Source organism: Jatropha curcas, chromosome 11 (genome assembly GCF_041381405.1).
Source record: "Jatropha curcas cultivar XTBG-Jc1 chromosome 11, XTBG_Jcur_1.0, whole genome shotgun sequence".
In the NCBI taxonomy this organism is placed as follows: Eukaryota; Viridiplantae; Streptophyta; class Magnoliopsida; order Malpighiales; family Euphorbiaceae; genus Jatropha; species Jatropha curcas.
Genome location: NC_143161.1, coordinates 3,621,136 through 3,638,970, shown reverse-complemented (window position 1 = coordinate 3,638,970; position 17,835 = coordinate 3,621,136). Strand labels below are relative to the sequence as shown.

At 34.6% G+C, this 17,835-nt stretch overlaps 2 protein-coding genes across 5 annotated transcripts; one reads left to right on the top strand and one right to left on the bottom strand.

Moving 5' to 3' along the window:
* Window positions 1–2,052: 2,052 nt before the first annotated feature.
* LOC105634031 (Galactosyltransferase family protein) lies at window positions 2,053–8,772 on the bottom strand. Its single transcript, XM_012216790.4, has 7 exons — window positions 7,220–8,772; window positions 5,862–6,094; window positions 4,899–5,189; window positions 3,971–4,099; window positions 3,660–3,833; window positions 2,717–2,824; window positions 2,053–2,635 (listed from the first exon to the last, which is right to left on the bottom strand). Exons 1-7 carry the CDS (start codon window positions 8,124–8,126, stop codon window positions 2,429–2,431), a joined length of 2,049 nt encoding a protein of 682 aa, XP_012072180.1. The 5' UTR covers window positions 8,127–8,772; the 3' UTR covers window positions 2,053–2,428.
* A 1,455-nt stretch (window positions 8,773–10,227) lies between these two features.
* On the top strand, window positions 10,228–16,844 carry PTAC12 (plastid transcriptionally active 12). 4 transcript variants are annotated; one of them, XM_020679314.3, is made up of 10 exons: window positions 10,231–10,556; window positions 10,883–10,968; window positions 11,475–12,122; window positions 12,515–12,627; window positions 13,455–13,714; window positions 13,808–13,929; window positions 15,124–15,192; window positions 15,831–15,887; window positions 15,996–16,121; window positions 16,572–16,844. In XM_020679314.3, the coding sequence occupies exons 1-10, from the start codon at window positions 10,514–10,516 to the stop codon at window positions 16,668–16,670; spliced, it is 1,623 nt and encodes a 540-aa protein (XP_020534973.1). In that variant the 5' UTR covers window positions 10,231–10,513; the 3' UTR covers window positions 16,671–16,844. The 4 variants fall into 4 exon arrangements, 2 of the variants coding, with proteins under 2 accessions (XP_020534973.1, XP_012072179.1); XM_012216789.4 differs by having other exon boundaries at window positions 10,234–10,556; window positions 15,834–15,887; XR_002284348.3 differs by lacking the exon at window positions 16,572–16,844 and having other exon boundaries at window positions 10,228–10,556; window positions 15,096–15,192; window positions 15,834–15,887; window positions 15,996–16,068.
* The last annotated feature ends 991 nt before the right edge of the window (window positions 16,845–17,835 follow it).

The window sequence follows — 17,835 nt, the reverse complement described above, 5'->3', positions numbered from 1 at the left end:
ATGATATATAAATTTTTTTTATAGTAGTATTTATTAGTTTATTTATATTTTTATATAATTATAAATAAAATTATCACATAAAATATTTATTTTAAAAAATCTATTAATAATTATTTTCATAACATTAATAGATTCACATGCGGTATAAATATAAACCAATTAACATTTAGTAGGAAAAAAATTTTGATAGATTAATAGTTGATTATAACTTCTAAAATTCTTATAAAACTCATTTGATTTAGCAATTGAATATAAATCTAACTCTCAGAGCTGGATTTAATACACTTAAATCCAAATCAATTACATTTTGGTTCAGATTTTATACTATTTTGAACCCAACCTGAGCGGATTGGAATTTTAATTCCGATTGCAATTATGTGCCGATTCGAAGGATATAGTTGTCATTTAATAAAGGAAATGAGTAAATCTCACCTACTCGCCTTATCCAGTAAAGAGTACGTGACTGTGAAATCGCCACCTTCACGGCGTCACTAGACTCCAAAACCTGTCCTTAGTTAATCATACAGTTCACTTGTACAGTCTCCATCCACTCCAGTTAACTCCACTCTCCCAAAAGAGCTATCAAAACGACACCGCAAAACTATAGCAATTGACGCGTCATCGCGTCCTAAAACAAGTGTGTATGGTTCGTGAAATTTCCGCAGCTCACTTTGAAAAATGTTACGTTGCAGGTTGCACTAAACGACAAACACGGCGTTTAGAAGGAAAAGGAAAGGCCAAGGATAAAGACTGGCACGTGGCAGTACATCTGTTTGCCGACAGGGAATGACCGGAGCAGGTGTCGTTAAGTCAGAGGGTTCGATTACATAATTAATATACACGTCGACAGTCGACATTGTTTTCAGAAGAGTTGTGTAACGGCATCTGACGCAAACATGGATCGGATGATTTTAATAAATAGAAATTATGAATAGTGAAATTATGAATATATGTTAAATTTTAAAAATAATTTTTAAAGCATGAAAAAAAAAAATCAATTTCAATGTAAAAAGTAATTTGAGTACAAATAAAGGAGGAGATATAAAAAAATAAGAAAAAAAGTAAATAAAAAGAAAAAAAAAATGAATCACACCTGATTAATAAATCCTCTGAAAATAAAAAATATGATAAATAATATTTCTTTTCGACACATGTTTTTATTTTTAGCTTTCAATTTTTTCAACGTATGAGGTGGCATTTTGGGCCTAGTACTAAAACGTGGTCTAGCGAGAGGAAGAATGGTAGTTGAAGACTGTGCTGAGAGATCAAGTTAGGAGAGGAAGAGTATGTGGTTTAATTTTAACTAAGCTCAGTTGTGGACTAGAAAATTCATTGAAAGTCTGTAAAAGTAACTCGAAAGCACGTTTTTACTGAGAGAGAGCTAAAACATTCAGGATCCGAAAGGTGTAGAAATTGGAGAATATGTATTGTCTATGGATGTAAAGATAAGAGTAAGAGTAATACTTGTCCTTTTAAATAAAACAAAAATAAATTGAGAAATTGAAACTTTAAAGTCACAACAGAAACTATAGTTAGTGACAGCCCGACACTAGAGGGGACCAGCTTTGGATTCATTATTAGTCTAATCGTTGAGAGGAGCTCCACAAAATTGTAAAAACAGTTGGAAAGTTATGAAATTTGTATTGATTTGGTAATTTGGATAATTGGATGATGGGTTGTGTGGTGGGACTCCACAAATTGATTATAAGCTTAGCAGCTCAAATTAGTATTATGGTTCGTATCTTAAACAAATTCTAAACATAATTACTCAAATTTATATGTTTAGAAGAGTAAAATGCAATCCAACTATTCAATCTTTTCATTTGGGATAATCATTCAATTAGTAACTCGAAAATTGAGTGCTTGTATCATAAGAAAGATCAAACCTTTGCCTTCACAAAAACTTTAAAATAAGTCCTAGTCACAAAATAATTAAGATTGACTATATGAATCATTTGTTTCTATTTTACCTTGTTCATACTTAAATCCATGCCATTGCAATGCTTCTAATATTACTAGGACTAGTAGTTATTTTAAAGGAACAAAAAGGAATTAAAGAAAAACATTAGCATCTTCACGAAGTTGCATTAATTTTAAGGCTTCTTGCCATTTCCAAAACTAAATAGATATCCAGTGTCAAAAGATATACAACATGCTTCTACAATTTTTCCCTGCTTTTAGTTCAGAGCCAAAATGTTGTTTGACCTAACTATCAGCCATTCCTCAATCTCGATAACAATTCGTGTTCTTCCAAAATGGCGCAGCTGTTACTCAATACACAGCCATCTCTATAATAGATCCCATTTTAAATGGGAAGTGTTAGATGCAAGTAGGGAAACAAGAAGATAATGGAGATATGATCACCTAGTGCAGTAAGAGCTGCTGTTATCTTCGAAAGACTCCGTGGAGATGCACAATAAGGCAGTCATCATCTAAAGTTGCAGCAATGAGCCCCCCCTCTCGCCAACTTGTCCCACAGACAGATCATCTGTCTAGGGGATTGATAATGCGCAGTGTAATAATTTTCCATGCACCCATACTGGCAAAATTTCCAATTGTGGGAATACTGGACAGGCTTGGAACTGTTAAATTGTTCAACCCACATTCCCATGCTGACATCTTCCATCTTGAAGAGCTGCAACCAAGAAGGAGAGAGATATAAAGAGGCTGTCTTCCTAGTGAAGAAGATATTAGATAACAGTTAAATACTACTAACCCGAAGGCTTCTATTGCCATGTTGAGCAATGATAAATTTAGCAATATCGCTGGAAATTACATATGCTGGCCCATTGGCGTAAGGAGGATATACTGATTCAGGCCACTCCTGTCACATGAAAAAATCCATTCAGATTTAAGCTAGAATGCATGATATAGAAGTTTATAATTTAAAAGTTATGTTTATCCTGCAAACAAATAAACTGCTTTTAAAGAACATAACAGCAATATAGGACTCATTTGTAGAATATCATTTCTTTTTCCACTCTCAAATCCTAATTCAAGTAACAGAATCCATCAAATTTTAGAATCATAAAGTACTCTAATAAGACATGGCTTCCAACTTCCAACACACCAGTATCTGCGAGAAGGTAAATAAGTATTCTTTTCCTGTTTCTGCCATTGAAAATATCTCAATCATAATTGCAATCCCCTTGACACAGCAAGGCCAATAGATTTAAAGCTCAACTATTTCACTCTATAATTTAAAAATTCCTTCTCATATTTAATAATGATTAAGGAAGCAGGCAAGCTACCTTTATTAATGCAATTACCTTAACTTCTATAATCTGTTGAACAGAATGGGTATTTTAGGCGATGACAAAACCATTGCAAGTAGGGTGTATATTGAGAGTAATATTTGCTTACTTCTTAATAGTAATCACATGCATAGCAAGACAACTTAAACTCAATCCTATACAAAAAAATGAAACTGTTTCACTCTGCTTGTTTTTTTGTTGGATTAGCCATATGGTAGTTGGTTGTTATAGAGAAAAGCACCCACTTTTGCTTCAAGAAAAAGGATAGGCATAGGGGTTGGTTTTTTAGACCCTAAAACTAATATCATCATGCTTATATTTTATTGACAGTTTCTAACAATTTTCCCTCGACACCAACCCCCTTTCCCAGATCAAAACTTATTACTAGAAGGATAAAGAGGATACCTCAAAAGTGACTGCCCATTTTCCAGTTCTCAGAGGACGATGTAAGAGGTTGAGATTGCCCATATAAAGAGATTTTTTGGGAGAGACACCACTAATCTCTTTCAAGACAGTCTCCACCCTAACAAAAGTGTCATCATCACATTTCATAATATATGCAGCGGAAACATTCTGAACCTGTGTGAAGGATATTTGATGTGATTCAGAAAATTTTACAACCAAGGAAGTAGATATATACACAGACTAGATTCTAAAAAAAAAAATCCTACCAAGAGATCCTATGATTAGATAACTAATGGATAAAGCAGACATACCCCAAACTCACAAATAGCAACAGTTTTAAGAACCACAAGCTCATAGCGATCCATAAATGGTAATATCACAATATCACCAAAGTAAGCAGCCTCTTTCTTCAGCACTACATTCACTTCTTTCCTGGGGTTCTGCAATGATAAACACATTTTAATTATGCATATGATATAATTAAAATTATAGCAACAGCTATAGCAAAAAAAAAAGAATGGGAATTTGATATCACAATTTTAGGCACATAAGAATGTGACAGAAAGCCATCCATGGACAGATAATATCACATGCATTATTTTGCAATATTCAATGGATAATTTTGTCACCTTGCGTGCATGTATTCATGGAAAACCATAAATGAAAATTCAAAAACCATAAGATGTAGGTTCATCCATGCAAGTCCAACTCATATGCTAGAGTAGATAAATTGCTATTAAGTGAACAGAGCGGAAATGATCAAAAAGGATTTATAAGGCCAATCTCAACTAGTTTGGGATAATGGTTGTTGTTGTATACTAGAATAGATAAACTAAAATGTGTCTCCATGCAACAACAATGTTTATGTCAAGGGAATGTAATATCAACTGTTTATGTTCATATATTTATTCTCAAAGAACTAATTAGCTTTACATGATTCACCAAGTTCATTCATCCTAGCATCAATGGTTGCTTGTCTCTCTAGTTCAGCTAATAACCCATGATTGGAGAGCTAATAATTGCTAATGAGTGTCTTCAAACAACCAGTGCCTTAATATCTCCATTTTCCCTGAACTAACATGAAGAGCAATCCTTATATCGTCCCTCTAATGAAAATGCTGAAGCTCTTAAGTACCGCTAGCCACATTTCTAAGTGTGACTTACCCCTGTATCACCCCATCATTTCCACATGTTTACAAATCGAAAAATTAAGATGGTATCAGTGAATCAAACTCTTACCAGAGCAACAAAAAATCGAACTACTACTTTTGAAGATTTGATTGGTGATGCTTGCATCCAAGTTTTTCTAACTGCCATACGTTCTGCAAAGTGATTAGTAGCAGACAGAATCCCAATGAAAAGTTGAATTGGATTCTTCGGTGAAGGAAGAGCTTTCCACTTATCCGACATCTCCAGTACCCTTTGAGGAGAGAAACTTGGATGGGAGCTAGGAAGAGAGGTGGCATAAACTGAATGAACATCTATATCTCCTTTGATTGCTAATCCTGTTGCATCTTCAAGAGTGAAGCCCTGAAGATAAATAAAATTTCTTAAGACATCATTTCAAGCTTAATGCAACAAAATGAAAATTTTGGAGCTCTACTTGCATAGTGAACAGTTGAACAAGAGAAGGTTTTTTTGTAATATTCAGAGGTAGTAAGGACATGTTTGCATGAAACCTACATATCAACTTAGAGAAACATGGCAGAAAGATGAGAACAGGAAAAGGGATCAAAAACCAGAAAGAAAGAGCAAAAAGCTTAGTACATGGGAAGTGCATAAAGAATGAAGGGAACATTAAAAGAAAGTAATGCAAAAATGTGACAATTCAAAAGAACAATTTATCTGCAGTAGTTAGAACCGAAAAAATAAATGCAAAGCATCAGATGTGCAGTCCTATTGCCTAGACCTAAATGATCACTTTTTATCATTATGAAGAACTTCATAAGAGGTAAACATCACAATTTTTTCTCTTCTTTAGCAACATACCGGAAAATAAAGAATGAAGAAAACATTAAAAGAAAATAATGCAAGAATGAGACAATTCAAAAGAACAATTTCTCTGCAATAGTTAGGACTGATGACATAAACACAAAGCATCAGACATGCAATCATGTAGTCTAGGCCTACATTATCAATTTTAACCATACGAGGAACTGTCATAAGAGGTAACATCATATTTTCTCTTCCTTAACAACATACCGGACGATATGCAAAAGAGGACACATGCCGACCCCCAACATTTATATGGTAGCCATCAACACCAGCACGCAATGTCAGGATAAATAATTTTCCTTCCACAAAAGGAAATGGCCATGTCACTTCTGGCTTCTGTTCACGGCCTATGAATCTCTTGAACCATGAAGTCGTCTTGGACTCTTTTGAATCTACAATGTCGTTCCGCATCCATTTCTCACATCTCATAAATCCATCAACTGCCAAATGCACGTATTAAAAAATCTCAATGGTATGACATGGAGTAGAAAGGATTAAAGTTCACCAAAAACTTCTTCATGTGCATCTGTGTGAGCGTGCACACAGGTTTAATAGAAATAGAGCAATTTCATTCAGTTCATTGGCTACCGTAGATAGGAGTCACCTTTACATTTGGATTGATAATAAATAAACTTAACAATACATAAAAAAAATTAAAGCATAATTGGTCATGCATAACCTTACAGGCAACACTTCAAAATGCAGGTAGTTCAGTACAAAACCAGATTAGCAAAAACATTTTACTGACAGCACTCTGGACCCATATAAGGGCCCACCTCTGTCACTTACGGCTAGGGAATCAGCATAGGGACTATTCGCCTACCTCGCAAAAAAACTTTCCAGCAGTTCATATTATCGGAATTAAGCTTCCACATAAAAATAAGAAAAGAGGAAGCAAAGAAACTCAAACTTTACATAAACAGCAAGCATTCAATCAAGCATGGGGTTGTGCAGGTGGCTTGAGGAGCTCACTAACCAATCATAATTCCACAAGCAAAGTTGCAAGAGCAGCTTGGTTCATTTCTACTAATTTGATTCTCCTTTCAGAGTCAAGCTTCCACAGACACATAAGAAGTGTATGGGCTCAAACTTTACAAAATAAGCAAATATCAAATAAAAGCACGGGTCCCTGCAAGTGCTTCAAGGAGCCTACGTGATGACTAAAACTTCAAAATGTGAATTTCAGGGGACTTGGCCACAAGGTTATGGCTCAAGCTGTTCCTGAAATCCTTTTTTTAGAAGCTCAAAATTGATCCCATCTAGTGCAGAAGCCAATGCTTCCAATTGACCAATAGAAATATACCAAAAATTAAATAAATAATCAAATTTGGATTTCCCAACCCATCTATTCTACTCCCATCTTGAGATATAAACAGAATTTCATAATTTATTTCATCTTCCTTTATTACAAAATTACTTTTTGTTATTCTTGCACATTTCTTTTCATCTTGAAGATGTATTTATTTCATTGATGATACTTTGAGTCCTAATGTATTTGGAATAACTTGCAAAAGGAACAAGTGACAATGAAAATATTAAGATATGCAAACAGTAACGGCTCTTACCCAGCATGTCTTCATCTTTCTTGGATGGCAAGCCATCACACCTCTGAGCTGTCCCCCATTGCATTCTATAGCAGGTGTTGTGCTCAATAACTGGTTGCTTACTCCAATCTCCTCTCAATCTAGGATTCAAATGCAGAATCTTTGGTGGATCCTCCCCATCAACTGCCTTTAGTCCTTGCAACTCAATCATAAACTGCGAAACCTTAACATTGCCATCACCACTCCTGAACCTTGCCAGTTGAGGGACATACTCCTCATGCGCATAATGAGGTGTTCCTACCACTGTTATAGAAGACCCTGCGGATAATCCGCATGGAAGGAACATCATCTTCTCCCCGCTAGCCAACTCCTCCCCGCTTATTGACACCCATGAAGGGCATGAATCAAGCTTCCCCTCATAAACAGAATTTTGTCCAATCTCCTTCCCATCATACTTTTGCACTTCTTCCCATGCCTTCAATCCCAAAGTCCAAGCCTCATCTGCCAGTGTCTCAAGCACTGACAAACCACTAGTTCTATTTCTTCGCCTCATTATCTCTCCTGTTATTCGACCATATCGGTGCTGATGTGGCTTTATAGGTTTATTCATTCCTTTTACTTCTTCCAATGGTTCTTTATCAGGCATTGTCGGTGCATTTTGGTTTTGGTTATCTTCTAATTTTCGGTGAAATGTATCCTTATAAACAGAACCAAAGAATGGTCTGCTTAAGTCTGAATCTTCCACATCTTCTGTTGCAGCCGTATCCAACCCAACATAACTATCATCTCCACTCAACATTGCTGCAATCTCTAAAAAGTGTGGAAATTTAAATGCTAAAAACACCAAGTATAATGCTCCTATACCCAGCAAGAATTGTGACAATTTGAACCTCCTACCATTCGGAGGTTCACTTTTTAACCTCTTCATTTTATAAGACCCAACAAAAACCAAAGCAAAAATAATACACTAGAAAACCCAATAATCTCCCATAACTAATCAAAAGCACCACGAATAAGCTTGAAACCAACAGAATGCACAAAAAAATGCGTGGTCGAATCTTCAAAACAAACCCCTTTCTGATGGTATCAATTTGAACTTCATAAAATCCAGAAATCCCACATATATATTGCGCTAAATAATAAATAAAGCACCTATAATAAGCTTAAAAGCCAACAGAACATGCAAAACCGAATGTACCTAAATCTTCAGAAAAACACCAATGTGGATCAAATTACGAAAAGAGAACTCAAACCTTGATGGGTTCGAAGAGATCAAGTTGGCAATTAACCGATATCACAAATTGAACATCAAAACATGCAGAACCCTTCAAAAATTGGGACCCAAAATCCCAAATTTGTCAATGTTTAACCAACATTTCCCCCCATAAAGAGCACAGAAAGATTAATCGATTGATCAGAGAAGCTGAGACCCGGAAAACGAATGCAGTCTTGATTTCGGAACTGAAAAGTGTGAAACACTTGACTTTTGAGGGAAAGAACAAATTGGAAAAGCAGACAGGGTGGAGAAGGGGGGTGGGGGGAGGAGAGAAAGAAAATACAGTGCGTAATCTAAAACGTGTGTATGGGGGTAGGTTAGAGGATCATACAGACAAATAATAGCAAATGAAAGTACGAAAATGTAAAATGTTGCAATCTACAGCTTGTGTATGTGGCTGGGTAGGGTAGGTTAGAATAGGGACCCATATAGAAAATGAAATGAATAAAAGGACTAAAATGTAAACTTTCGTAAAGCCAAATTTTAGAGTCTGCCAATTGTATGCACCTGGTTGGATTCTCGTTCTCTCATCCATGGCTTGATGATGAAACATTTCAGGAAAAACTTATTAAAACCTTCAATATTTAATATTAACTCTGTTGCGTAGCATTTAGCATTAGATTTGAAATTTCACATCCTAAAAAATTATTCAATTTATTTAATTTATAATGAATTATTTAGTATAAATTAATTATATTATTTTTAATTTAATATATCTAAACATCAAATTAAATTTTAAATTTTTCAATATTCATATTTTCTCCAATTACAGTGGTGGAAATATTTTGAAAACATAAATATAAAAAGTAAACATGAAAAATATATATTTTTTGAAAATCACAGATGTAATAAGTATTTTGAAATAAATTACGTTCTTGAATATGACAAATATTATGAAACGGACGTAGTAAAATTTATATCTAAAAATCCTCAATTTTACAATTAAAAAAGAAAAAAAATATAATTATAGATCCACTAATTTCATTATATGTAATATTTTTATCAAATCGCTATATTGCTAATATTTAATTTTAAAGGCATTAATTTGCTGTTTTTAAGTCTAAAATAGTTTTAAAAAATTATTCTTAATTTGTGTTTATGGGCAGTGTGTTTTTTATTTATCAAAAAAATAAATAGTTAAAATATGAATAAAAATATTATTTTGTTGGATATTAAAATATAACGAAGGACTTAAGATATTGTTTAGTTTTCTGAGAAAACAATAACTTCTTAATTAAATTTTTAATAACCATGAAATTACACTTACCCGATCGAAATTAAGTAGGAGGTCTACATTGTTGGTTACTGTATGGCTTTCCGGCCCAACAGGCAAGCGGGTGCAATGTCCTAATGTCCTAATCTAGAGAGAGTATATGTATATATATATATATGTTACATTCCCTTTGATAATGTATTTGATTACCTTATATTGCTCACTAAATTTGGTAATTAAAATAATATCAAAATGCAAGCCAAAACTAATTTTATTTTATATTGAAAATTACACATTTTGTTTTTTGATAGGACGACTGAAAATTATTTTATACTAAAACAATTAGAAAGTCATCTTTAAAAAACGACAATTATTCTGGCCTGCAAGAATATGACAATTGTCCTGACAATCGTCAAACTAATAGAGATAAAAAACGACAATTTTTGACAGCCAATTCCGTTTCCATATTCCTCCAAAGTTACAACATGGTGTCGTTAGTCGTATGAAATTTGTATCTCCTTCAGGATAATACCACAATAGACAAAGAAAGTTGACGGTCGTTCGACAAGCAGTTCTGTTCCTACCGTTTCACAAAATCCTGTCGTTTCGTGTCGTTCGGTTTCAGAAAATTTTACTTTCCGCTTAACGGCATTCCGAGACTGAGAGGTGAGGTGAGAGCTCCGACCTGGAAAACGGTGCCGGGTACAAATTCACCAATTCACTTTCCCCCGTATGTTTCAATAAATTACATCAGTATCCAAAACCCTTATCCATTTTTTCCATTTCCATAAACCCTCAAGTTCAAAATCAAAACTTTCTGAACTTCATGATTGTTGTTTGTTTTCCCTCTACAATTCGACTCCACAACGGTTCGTTTCTTGTCCCATCCCTCCATTTCCTTTTCAGTTTTCAGCAAACTTTCCTCTAACTTGCGTGCGCTTGATATTGTTATTTTCTGTTAACATTGATACTAATTGGTTAAATTTTCAAAAAATGACTCAATATCCACGTAATGATTTGGTGCCTTTCTGGATAATTTATAGCTGTATAGCTAGTTGAATAAAAATGACATCTCCGGCAACTTGGATTTATCAGGGTTTTGTATTTCATTATCTTCTTATCTGTTTGATGAGTTTTTTCTATATAAAAATGGAACTTAATACTAAATAGTTTTTTTTTTTTTTTTGGGGGGTAGGTGGGGGTATGGCAGATAGGGGGCTGAGGAGTACAGTTTATGTAGATAGCTGTTTTGCTGGGAAGCCAGGTTGCAGTCATCTACAGGTTTAATTTCTGTTTCTTTCCTTTTCTCTTTTTACCTTGTCTTTCTTGGTACATAATACAGTGTTGTCCCCAAACTAGGCTGCTATCTGTTTGCCGCAATACTGAAGAATCTACAGTTGAATTATGTATAATTTCAGTCTATTCTTTGCCAGTTTATTTTGGGAATAGATTTTCATTCCTAGTCTCATCTTTAATCCTGTTGAGTATGCAAAACAGCACAGAAATGTATGCCCCTACTACATAAGTTCTACCATCAACCATGTTAAAAGTGTTTTATGGATAATAAATGATGCAAATAATGTACTGATATTACGTTTTGTTTGATGAGTACTTAATCGCTTGTCGCAGTGGCTCTTGTGTGCTTAGAATTTACCAAGTAAGTTGGGGGAGGGCCGGAGGGGTGACAATTTCCCTGTTTTCTATTCGGTTGTCAAAAGACCATTTCACTGGAGCATCTCATTAGTTATACATGCTATGTAACATATAATTTTCTTTGGATCATGCAGACATCATTTGTTGGTTCATTTTCAGTTAGAACACCGCAAGTTCGATTTGGCTCTAAGGCATTCCCAAAGGCTCCGTTACTTCCTTGTATTAAGTGTGAGAAGAAGGATGAATATATTGAGCATGTATCTGTTGAACGTCCTCCCTATCATAGTTACATGGACTCCACATCTGGGCAACTTGAACCAGCATCTGGAGCTCGTGCTAGTATTCCAGGACAGGAGTACTGGCCAGAAGGTACTGCCGATCGCGTTAGGGCTGCCAGGGCTCCTGAACCAACAGGCACGTCGACAGGATCTCCATCTTATGGTGAAATGCCTGGCAGTAGAAGGAAGAAGTATAGAACGTCAGCCACTGCTCCTGAATCTTCTATAGTGAACGTAGAAGCACCTGAAAGCATTGATGAGATGACGGAAGAGCCTAAAGATGTCTTGTCTGATTATGTGGTTTATCAGACAGAGCCTGAGGAAGAACAAGAAACTGGATATGATTTAGACAAAAAACTTGGACGCCCTCATCCCTTCATTGATCCAAAAGTGAAGAAGCCAATAGAGGGGACACTTACAAGTGAAGAATTATGGTGGAACTGGAGAAAGCCGGAGAAGGAACAATGGTCCAGATGGCAAAGGAGGAAGCCTGATGTGGAAACGGTTAGTATAGTTGTCTTAGAGAAAAGATCAATGAGTTTTAGGAATTTACTTCCTTTCAGCATTTAGCAGTAATAGCATTTTGCTATGCAGCAATGTATCTTTTCTACTCAGTTTAAAATATTAACACTTTTCTGCCATTTTTTTTTTTTTCATTTGGTATGTAAAATTGATCAGCACTTTCAGACAAAGCAGCTCCTTGCAACTTCTGGTTTCAAGAGTGAACACCTTTTTTTACCTTAGGCAGCTATCCATGCTATTTCACTGCTATTTTTTTCTTTTTCTCAAATTTGTAGCATTGAGGCCAATAGCCCAATAATATTTTCTTCTTCAATAATATATAAGCTGCTTCCTGCTGGAACACAGTTATCATGCACTTATTTTAATTTTTGAAGGTTTTTCTCAAAGCAATGGCTGAAACTGGGCAAGTAAAGCTTCATGGTGAGGAACCAACACTGACAGAGACTGCTCTTTACAGAGCTAGAAAACATCTTTTCAAAGAAGAAAGGTAATATTGATATTTTTAATCGATTTTTTTTTTATTAAAAATCCGTGATATTTTAATTTAAGTTTAACTATAGTATACGAGGGTATAAGAAACATGAAAGCTACTCAAAACTGACATGTGAATTGGACTTGAATATATGAAATGTAAATTCAATTCAAGTTTGGAGAAAAATGTAAACATAGTTAAAGGAACTTCAAGGACTCAGTCTTGCATATGGGAAAGGAAGGAGAATAAGGGGGTGGGGGTTGTAAAGAGAAAAGAGAAGGGTATGCCTCATTCCTCACCTACCGAAAGGAACCTATACATATGCATTACAGGATTAGAAGATGAAAAAAGAACATTCTATATGCTAATCTGCCTAGTATGGCAATGTGTTTAAGACACTACGTTATGAACTACAGAATAAGGGAGAGTGAAAATTACCTTTTCAATAACTAATATACTAAACTTATTTCATTTCCTTGTTACTCGCATCATAATATCCAGAGAACTGAAAATTTCGCAAGTCCTGCTTAGTTGCAACAAACTGGTTCCTTAGATTGTTTGCCTACTTCTGATATAGCATTATGTGAACTCTAGATCCTCTACACCTCTTTGTATTCGCATATTTTGAAAATGTCCTTAACTTGCCTGAAAATTGATAATATCCCATTGGATTAAAATCTATTCCCCTCTTTTTTTTCTTTTTTTTTCTTTTTTTTTCTTTTTTTTTTTTCTTTTTTTTTTTCTTTTTCTGTTGATATCCCTTGCAATTGCTGCCAGTGATTGTTTTTCACTGAAAAAAATTTGCATGTAGCATGGATTTATGTCATTGCTACTCTCTGTAGGCTTCGAGCTGAACATGAGAGACTGGAGAAAATAGGTCCTATGGCATATTACTCAGAATGGGTAAAAGCATGGAAGGGAGACACCTCACAGGAAGCTATCCAGAAGCATTTTGAAGAGACTGGTGAAGATGAAAACACGCAACTAATTGAAATGTTCTGCCATCAAACAGATCGGGAATATCGCATAATGATGGGGACAGATATTCGTATTAAAAGGGATCCTTTGGCAATGAGAATGCGAGAGGATCTAATAAAGCAAAGTATCTTATTCAAAACCAATTAGTTTTGAAGAAATAAAAATGAAACTTGCTTCATTCTCTTTTTGAGATTGACATTTTAGTTGATCTTTGCAGTTTGGGGTGGAGATCCAGTTTATCCAACAATCAACTACATCCAAGATCCAGACGAAATAATTGACTACAGGGGCCCTGATTTTCATGAACCGACACCCAATATGCTGGCTTACCTAAAAGAGGTGGATAATCTGTTTCGTATCCATTCCATCATATCATAAAGAGGTTTATAGTCTAGAAGCTGGCCATTTATCTTTAATGTTTTTCTTATTATGAAACCAAAAATTGGTTGATGAATAGAAATTAATCAGTTTCTGAGGGATCATGTGCAAAGCTCAAGGCTGAAGCATTTGTTAAATGATCTCGAGAAGTCGAGAAGTCAATGAAATCAGCAGGCTGCTGGGGAACTAACTTGCGAGCAGTCTGCTGCAAATTGATTGAGTTGCTCTTCTCATCTGATTTCTAAGAACCTCAATTTCATTGCTTATTTAGGTATTATATTGCTTTTCTGCATTTGAATGAATTGTATTGTTGATTGTCAGTTCAAGTAGGATCATTTTTACAATCGTCCAACTGATCATTATTATATAGGTTTCATAAATCTGGTTGAGTTTCAATTCTCATTGCCTGGATATAAGGTTTTACTGCAAAAGTCTAGCCTAAAGAAATCAACTTTAATTTTGTTTTGTCAACTAGCTTTTCTATTGCCAAACCTGGCATTCAACCAATTGAATCATGGTTGCTTTGGTGGATTTCTTCAAGCATGATAAATCACATTAGTGGGGCATTTGGTTACCAGAATTCAACTCTCCTATGGAAAAATGCATTCCTAGAAAAGTAGATTTCCTAGAAACGAACTTTAGGATTGTTGAATTTTATCATGTTTGGATGGCAATAAATTTTTTTAGGAAATTAAGATAATTAAGAGTATTAATGTCACTTTATTTTTTTAATTATCCTTTTTTTTTTTTTTTTGCAATAGGAATTCAACTTTTCTACCCTTTGAGAGGGGAAAGTAGGGATGAGATCCACCTATGAATTTGGAATGTACCTCACTTTCCCGTAACATTCAAGCAATTAAACGCCCCTTAGAACTAACCAAGATAGCATAAGTATGAAATGAGAGCTCTATCTAAGGAATTGGAAAAGCAAAGCAGCATCAAGAATTTCTCTAACATCAAGAGCACTTATGGTGATCCTGGCAATAACTTTATTCTCAAGTATATGCTTATAATGTCAAAAATGTCTTCTCAACCTATTTGAAATCACATCATATGCAAGATGAGTGGAATAACTTGTGCTTTAGGTGAGGCATGTGGTTATATTCATTGACGTTTTTTATTAACAGCTTTTTTTCCTCAACTTGCATGGATCAGCATGGAAAAATTGTACCCAGGGAGGAGTTTGAAGCAACTTTGGCAAAAGAGAAGACGGAACAACTTGAGGTAATTCACTGAAAATATCAACTTGATGTTTTCTTTTTTTTGGCTGGGTATAATTTTTTTCTTTATAACAGGAAAAAATATATTTTCATTATGGTTATGCATGATGTCTGAGTGCAATTTCAAAGGGAAACACTGGGAAATAAACTAAAAATATTAGAAGCTCTTCACGTCTAGGGTTTTCTGATGAACTTATCTCATGTTGAAAGGTACTTGTTGAAGTAATCGAGGCCTTTTGTGAAGCATATTATCCTAAACCAATTTATATATTTAAAACACTGATTTGGTTTATCTGTTATAAAGGAATTTCAGATGTACATGCATGATATTTTAGCTATTCAGGGTGGCATGCGGCTTCCCACTGGCTTAACCTTGTAAACAAAAGTTCTAGATTTCTTGATATTTATATGAGAACTTAATATATTGACTGCACTGATACAACTGAGAGCAAAATTAATTGTCTTGGCAGTTGGAAAACATATGCCTCTAGTTTCTGATAAATTATAGTTCAATTTTGAAGCATGTAAAAATGGGGACAACTGTGTACCGATATACAGCAAAGGATATTGGGTTTATGGATGGTTAGGACTTTTGTTTTTTCATTTATATGTTCATCCTTTAATCCGTTTTAATTTTTAAAGCAGATGACAGACATGGATGAAGCTATGGCGCAAGCGGTTGACATTGGTGAAAATGATGTGAGTTTCATCATCTTGTATGATGTTTATGATCATCAGTCTCTTCAAAATATGTGGAAAATATCTCTAAAAATGTGATGGCATTTTATCTATTGACACTTTGAATAGGACGGAGGAGAGGATACTGATGTTGAAGAAGAAGAAGAAGAAGAAGAAGAAGTAGAAGAGGAGGAGGGGGAAATTACACGCAATTGGAGTGTGCTAAAGTCTACTCCTCAGATTCGCAAATCAAAAGTACGGCATTCCTCATTAAATCCTCTGATTATTTTGCCTCAGCTGAGTCAGACAGATAGATGGACACATGCAAAAAAAAAAAAAAACTTGCATTTTAGACCATTCCGAGTAGTGTCCCTCAGCTCATTAAATCATGTGGGACTTCTTGCCTTACTGAGACCCACCAGTACACATGCTGCCAGAAGAAATATAATCTCTATCTCGTGGTTCTAAAGCATTCTTGACCTATATCATTCTCATCTCCTGACGGGGGAACATACGAGTGTTATCTATTCTAGAGTTAGAAATCGTTCTTATGATATCATTCTACTGAAAATGTTTTAAAGCATTCACATCATTTTTAGTTAGAAGAATCCTATTGGTTTTCCAATTTGTATTCTAATTAACCTACCAGTTTTTTTACACATCTCAAACCACTAAATATTTTCCTGCTTCCGTTGAATCTTACAGGCAAAACCTAAAAAGAAGGGTTCCATGTCCCTTGAAGAGGCAGTAGAAGATTCAGAAAACTTGACTGATTTTCTCATGGACTTTGGAGAAGAGGAGTGATACTTGGCCACTTTTGTACTCTAAAAACTTCAACTTTCCTCAGAACCCTAAGAAATAGTTGGTGCAGTCAAATGGCATATGTACTATGTAATCTGGTGATCGGCAACTGAATTGATCAGATCAGTGAAAAGTGAAAAGGTTGGTGTAGGGTTCATGATTTTCCTTGGCAAACAATAGGCCTTCTTTCTTACCATTTTTAATTATTGGTGGCTTCAGGTATTAGAATTTTAAAATTTCTAACTAAAATTCCGCTTGTTTGAGTTAATCCAAGCTTAACTGGACTCTGCAATCGAAGGAGGTGAAATGCACATAACGAAGTGGGGTTTTGTAGGTGGTTCTAAAAAGCTAAAGAATGTACTCTCATGCTAGACTTATGACGGGCTGGGCCTGAATAAAATGTTAAATTTTCTGAACTTTCAATTTTCTTCATAAATTAAATAGAAATTGAGGGTCCATTCTCAATTTAAAATAAAATAAAATAAAAACAGAGAATTGCATAATATTACTATATTCTAAACTTGAACAACCTTAAAAATTCTTTTGAAAAGCAATAGTTAAAATCAAGACATAATTTTTTTTTTCTTTTTCCTAATAAGTTTATGTTTAATGTTTCCAAAAACCTTGTAGTTGAAGGCCAAATGAAGCACTTTTGTCATTCCAATAATTACAACCCAACCCTTTGCTACAATTTCTATGAAGTAAAAGATGGGACCAAATAAATAAAGGGTCATAATTAGTAATTTTGATACCTTTGAAAGGTAGTAACAAAGTTCCTGAAGAATCCCATGCAAAAAGAGATACATATATATATATATATATATATATATATATATATATATATATATAATAATACTAATAGGGTTAGATAGCCCTTTTGGTGCCCTTAGATTTTTTTTCTTATTTAAGAGCAGGATCATAAAATTTTAAGGCACAAATTTTTCCTTTTTGGCCCTAGTGCCCTCCAGACCACATACATATTTAACTATGTATATTTTAAGCAGGCCAGAATTGTCCCCCTCTCTACCCATCTACCTTAATTTATTCCTTTATGCCCTACACTATCTATCTGATAACTTTGCAAGATCTCAAAAGTGCTTTAAATTGTTAATTTATTCTTCCCTTCTCTCTATTATTATTTTCTTTCTTTATTATAATATAATTTCTT

What these genes read in the sequence shown, in the direction of transcription:
- PTAC12 (XM_020679314.3), top strand. Translation starts at nt 10,514, where the DNA reads ATGATTGTTGTTTGTTTTCCCTCTACAATTCGACTCCACAACG. An exon ending in CAGGTTGCAGTCATCTACAG is followed by an intron (nt 10,969 to 11,474) that starts GTTTAATTTCTG and finishes TGGATCATGCAG; the next exon opens with ACATCATTTGTTGGTTCATT. An exon ending in GGAAGCCTGATGTGGAAACG is followed by an intron (nt 12,123 to 12,514) that starts GTTAGTATAGTT and finishes TAATTTTTGAAG; the next exon opens with GTTTTTCTCAAAGCAATGGC.
- LOC105634031 (XM_012216790.4), bottom strand. Translation starts at nt 8,126, where the DNA reads ATGAAGAGGTTAAAAAGTGAACCTCCGAATGGTAGGAGGTTCAAATTG. An exon ending in GAAAGATGAAGACATGCTGG is followed by an intron (nt 6,095 to 7,219) that starts GTAAGAGCCGTT and finishes TGCATTTGGCAG; the next exon opens with TTGATGGATTTATGAGATGT. An exon ending in TTGCTATTTGTGAGTTTGGG is followed by an intron (nt 3,834 to 3,970) that starts GTATGTCTGCTT and finishes TCCTTCACACAG; the next exon opens with GTTCAGAATGTTTCCGCTGC.